This window comes from Colobus angolensis, unplaced genomic scaffold (assembly GCF_000951035.1).
Source record: "Colobus angolensis palliatus isolate OR3802 unplaced genomic scaffold, Cang.pa_1.0 Scaffold93, whole genome shotgun sequence".
NCBI lineage: Eukaryota > Metazoa > Chordata > Mammalia > Primates > Cercopithecidae > Colobus > Colobus angolensis.
Window position 1 is genome coordinate 1,875,851 of NW_012123265.1, and position 4,479 is coordinate 1,880,329.

Below are 4,479 nucleotides of genomic sequence, written 5' to 3' on the forward strand. Positions count from 1 at the left end.
AAAAAATACAAAAATTAGCCGGGCGTCATGGCGGGCACCTGTAATCCCAGCTACTCAGGAGGCTGAGGCAGAAGAATCGCTTGAACCCTGGAGGCAGAGGTTGCAGTGAGCCGAGATTGTGCCACTGCACTCCAGCCTGGGTGACAGAGCAAGACTCTGTCTCAAAAAAAAGAAAGGGACATTATACGGGTACACTACAGACAGAGTATCTCTGGCTGCACATGGGAAAAATGAGAAGGCACGTATCCAGCAAGCACAGTGGTCTTCCTATGTCCCAGAGACAGCGGGGCTGGAGGAACATGCAGGGTTGAGCTGCTGACACAGCAACCATGCAGCTCTCGTTGGCGATGATGGCAGCTCTCATTGGTGGTGCCTGAGTCCCAAGTTGCTCTAGCCTTCGGGAAGCAGGATGAGGCTTAAAGCCCAGACAGGGAAGTAGTGATAGAGAATGAAAAGGAAAACAAAGGAGCTAAAAGGAAAGGGCTGGCAGACTGGGAGAGGAACACAAAGGATACAGATGGTGTGGCAGAGAATGTCATTGCCACATACCCTGGCAGCTCACAATGCCAGGTAGTAAATGCCAACCTGTCCCCAGGGCCTCATTAAGCTAGCCTACAGAATCACCAAAGAAAGGGGAGCAGAGAGAGACTAACTTCAGCTTGCCTCCCCTAACCCTGACCTGGGCTGCTCTCCAAGGGCTGGGGTAGACTCTTTCAGGACACAGGGGACCCACTGCTGCTTTCATCAAGTGCCCTGGGAGAGACCAATCCACCCACACACATACAAACACATATGGCCACTGAGCTTGTCCTCACCACAAGTGGCCTGGCCTCTGCTCTCAAGACCTTCCCAGAAGGGAGACAGGCAATACAGAAGAGGTTCTCTATGAGTCCTCAGGACCCCTGGCTCTTTGTTGACATGTCTCTAGCTCTGGGCTTTTTAGGAACTTCAAGGCTGCTGTAGGCTGGCTCAAGGGTTCCCAAACTTGGCTGCATGTCAAAATCACTGGGAAGATTTTTTGGAAATCACTAGGCCTCAGGGAGAGAAACTGGGTGGACATCAGTAAATCTGGTATTAGTGGAAGGAGGCATTCTAGACAACTCTAGTTTGGAGCTGTGTTTGAGGACCCGTGCTTTCACCTGTGGAGGACTTACCTTCTCAATCTTGTCAGGGTCTGACAGCAGAGCAGCTCCCATTCCTCCCTAAGGAAAAACACACAAAAGGTCTTCTTACAGCTGGGAGGCAGTACGGCCCTCTCCATGGGATGGGGTCTGGCAACTGGGCATCACCTTGGCACTCACCTCCAGGGGACCAAGGCCCACTGGCAACTGTCACTTCTTTTAAACAAGTAGGAGGGCAGCAGTATCTGTGCCCACAACATCTGCGACTGAAGTGTGGTAATTTTTTTTTTTTTTTTTTTTTAGACAAGAGTCTCGCTCTGTCACCCAGGCTGGAGTGCGGTGGTGCGATCTCAGCTCACTGCAACCTCCACCTCCCTGGTTCAAGTGATTCTTCTGCCTCAGCCTCCTAAGTAGCCAGGACTGCAGGCATGCACCACCATACCTGGCTAATTTTTTAATATATTTTTAGTAGAGACAGGGTTTCAACAAGTTGACCAGGCTGGCCGGACCAGAGTGATGACTTTTAAAATTTATAGGCTGGGCGTGGTGGCTCACACCTATAATCTGAGCACTTTGGGAAGCTGAGTCAGGTGGATCACCTGAGGTCAGGAGTTCGAAACCAGCCTGGCCAACATGGTGAGACCCTGTCTCTACCAAAAATACAAAAATTAGCCAAGCATGGTGGTGTGCGCCTGTAGTCCCAGCTATTCAGGAGGCTGAGGCAGAAGAATTGCTTGAACCCAGGAGGCAGATGTTGCAGTGAGCCGAGATTACGCCACTGTACCCCAGCCTGGGTGACAGAGCAAGACTCCATCTCAAACAAAAAAAAGTCATCATTCTGATCCCCTTGGTAAAACCCACAAATCTATCTAGAAGTGGGCTATATAAAACTTATTTTTCAAGACTGCCCACTCCTTAACCCACGTCTCAGTGTCTTAATAAACTAAATCCCACCACCTTCCAAGCCCTTAAAAAACAATGAATCATCCTTCCTTTGAAATAAGATCAAATGCGCCTTCTTCCTATCATACCCAATGCTTGCATAGGCATCAACACCACCAGCAAAGCTACTAAGCTGCACACAACTTACGAACTTTGTCTAGGCCCTTCTCTTCTGCCAGCAACAATGTCCCAGCCCAGACCCATGCCCAACTCTAACAAAAGCCTCAGGAAATGGAAGCCACCAACCCACACAACCGCTTGAATCTTGATAATAGTAATGGTGGTTGCTCTTTATGGTGAGTTACTGGTGATTTTCCCGCTCTTTTCTGTACTTGTCTGTATTTTCCAACTTCTGGACAATGGTACTAATTACTTTAATAATGGAGGAGGGGGATCTTTAAAAATCTGAATCCATTAAGAGCGAGATGAAGGCAAAAAAAAAAAAAAAACAATTCCAATAAATATATGCTGCCAGTGTAAAGATTACATACTAATGAATGCTCACAGAAAATGCTCAGAAAGTGTAAGTTCAATTATTACACTTTAATTTCATGCTTAAGGATGACAAACTGGAATCAGAGAGAACATTAAACCACCACAGACTTGGCCAGGCTGAGCCTGGATTTTAGAGAAAAAGGGGTAGGCTGGAAAATCTACCAAGCCTGGACTACATTGGTCATAAAAGAAACCCTGAAGGCCTAGAGGAAGCCCCAGCACTCCCCCTGGCTCCATCTGTCCTTTTACTCACATATATCCAGCCCTTCCTTATAGAATCACAGGATCTAGAATTCAGTTTCACTGCCCCTTCCACAATAATAGCCTTCTCAACAATGGAATTTCCTTCCTTCCTTCCTATTTAACTTACTTGCTTTTTTGAATAGGTAAAACATTCAAAATTTGAGAGATTCAAGTGGGTAACAAGTAAGAAGTCTCCCTCCCTAAGGAATGGGAAACGTTTCAATCTATACTTTTTTTTTGGATACAGGGTCTCACTCTGTGGCCTAGAGTGGAGGGCAGTGGCGTGATCTTGGTTCACTGCGACCTCCGCCTCTGGGATTCATGTGATTCTCCTGCCTCAGCCTCTCAAGTAGCTGGAACTACAGGTGTGTGCCACCACACCTGGCTAATTTTTATATTTTTTGGTAGACATGGGGTTTCACCCTTTTGGCCAGGCTAGTCTTGAACTCCTGACCTCAGGTGATCTGCCCGCCTCAGCCTCCCAAAGTGCTGGGATTACAGACGTGAGCCATCGCACCCAACCTCAATCTATACTTTTTATCTGGCTTCAATTTTTGAACCATAAGAACAGAGCAGATATTTAGCTAGTATGTACATGTGTGGCATACTGATTGGTATCTCTTCTGACTGATCAGTGCCAGTGCTGTGCTAGTTAATTATTTTCAGTAGCACCCCTGTAATGGGAATTTACTACCTATGCACAACCAAATAAAAACTTAAGTTTCCTTCCCCAGAGGAAACCAATGTTACTAGTTTCTTCTGTGTCTCTCCAAAAATCTTCCCTGAATAAACAAATAAATATATATAATCATTCCCTATCCTCCTTATATAAATATACCACCATACCCTGCCTCCAAATCATTTTAATGCTGCTCCTCACATAATTTAGGAACACAAAGAAGTAATCAGAAAAGAGCAAAACCGCCGGGCGCAGTGGCTCACACTTGTAATCCCCACACTGTGGGAGGCCAAGACAGGCAGATCACGAGGTCAGGCGTTCGAGACCAGCCTGGCCAATATGGCAAAACCCCGTCTCTACTAAAAATACAAAAAAAATTAGTCGGGCATGGTGGCGGGCACCTATAGTCCCAGCTACTTAGGAAGCTGAGGCAGGAGAATGGCGTGAACCCAGGAGACGGAGGTTGCAGTGAGCCGCGATCACACCACTGCACTCCAGCCCGCACGACAAGAGTGAGACTCCATCTCAAAAAAAAAAAAAAAAGACCAAAGATACCTAAAGTCCAAGTCCAGCTAATCTTTTATCAACCAAGGTTTTCAATCCTGCACTCCGCTTTTTCTTCATCATCTTCCACTCGACAAACCTCTGGTCAAATCAAGCTACTCAAGCCTCCCTCTGTCTATTTCATATTCATCCCCAGGCCCCTGCTTATACCATACCCTCTGCTTACAGGGTCCCAAATCTCAGCCCAAGGACCACATTTCCCTATAAAAATCCAAGTTTAAAGGCTGCCTTTCCACTCCCTTCTCTGGGCTACCGTAGTCTGATCTCTTCTGATATGACAATGGGAACATTTGCACTGCATCCGCCTTTTTTTTTTTTTTTTTTAAAGACAGAGTTTTGCTCTTGTCACCCAGGCTGCAGTGCAGTGGCATGATCTCGGCTGACTGCAACCTCCTTCTCCCAGGTTCAAGCGATTCTCATGCCTCAGCCTCCCAA

General features: G+C 46.8%; 1 protein-coding gene across 4 annotated transcripts in view; it reads right to left on the reverse strand.

Annotated features, from left to right (window-relative positions):
• Positions 1–4,479, reverse strand: part of DUS2 (dihydrouridine synthase 2) — a 79,947-nt gene that overhangs the window by 17,768 nt on the left and 57,700 nt on the right. For all 4 annotated transcript variants that reach the window (XM_011932040.1, XM_011932039.1, XM_011932041.1 and 1 more), the window contains one exon: positions 1,155–1,202. In XM_011932040.1, the coding sequence (XP_011787430.1) occupies positions 1,155–1,202 (48 nt within the window). The remainder of the gene's footprint in view (positions 1–1,154; positions 1,203–4,479) is intronic.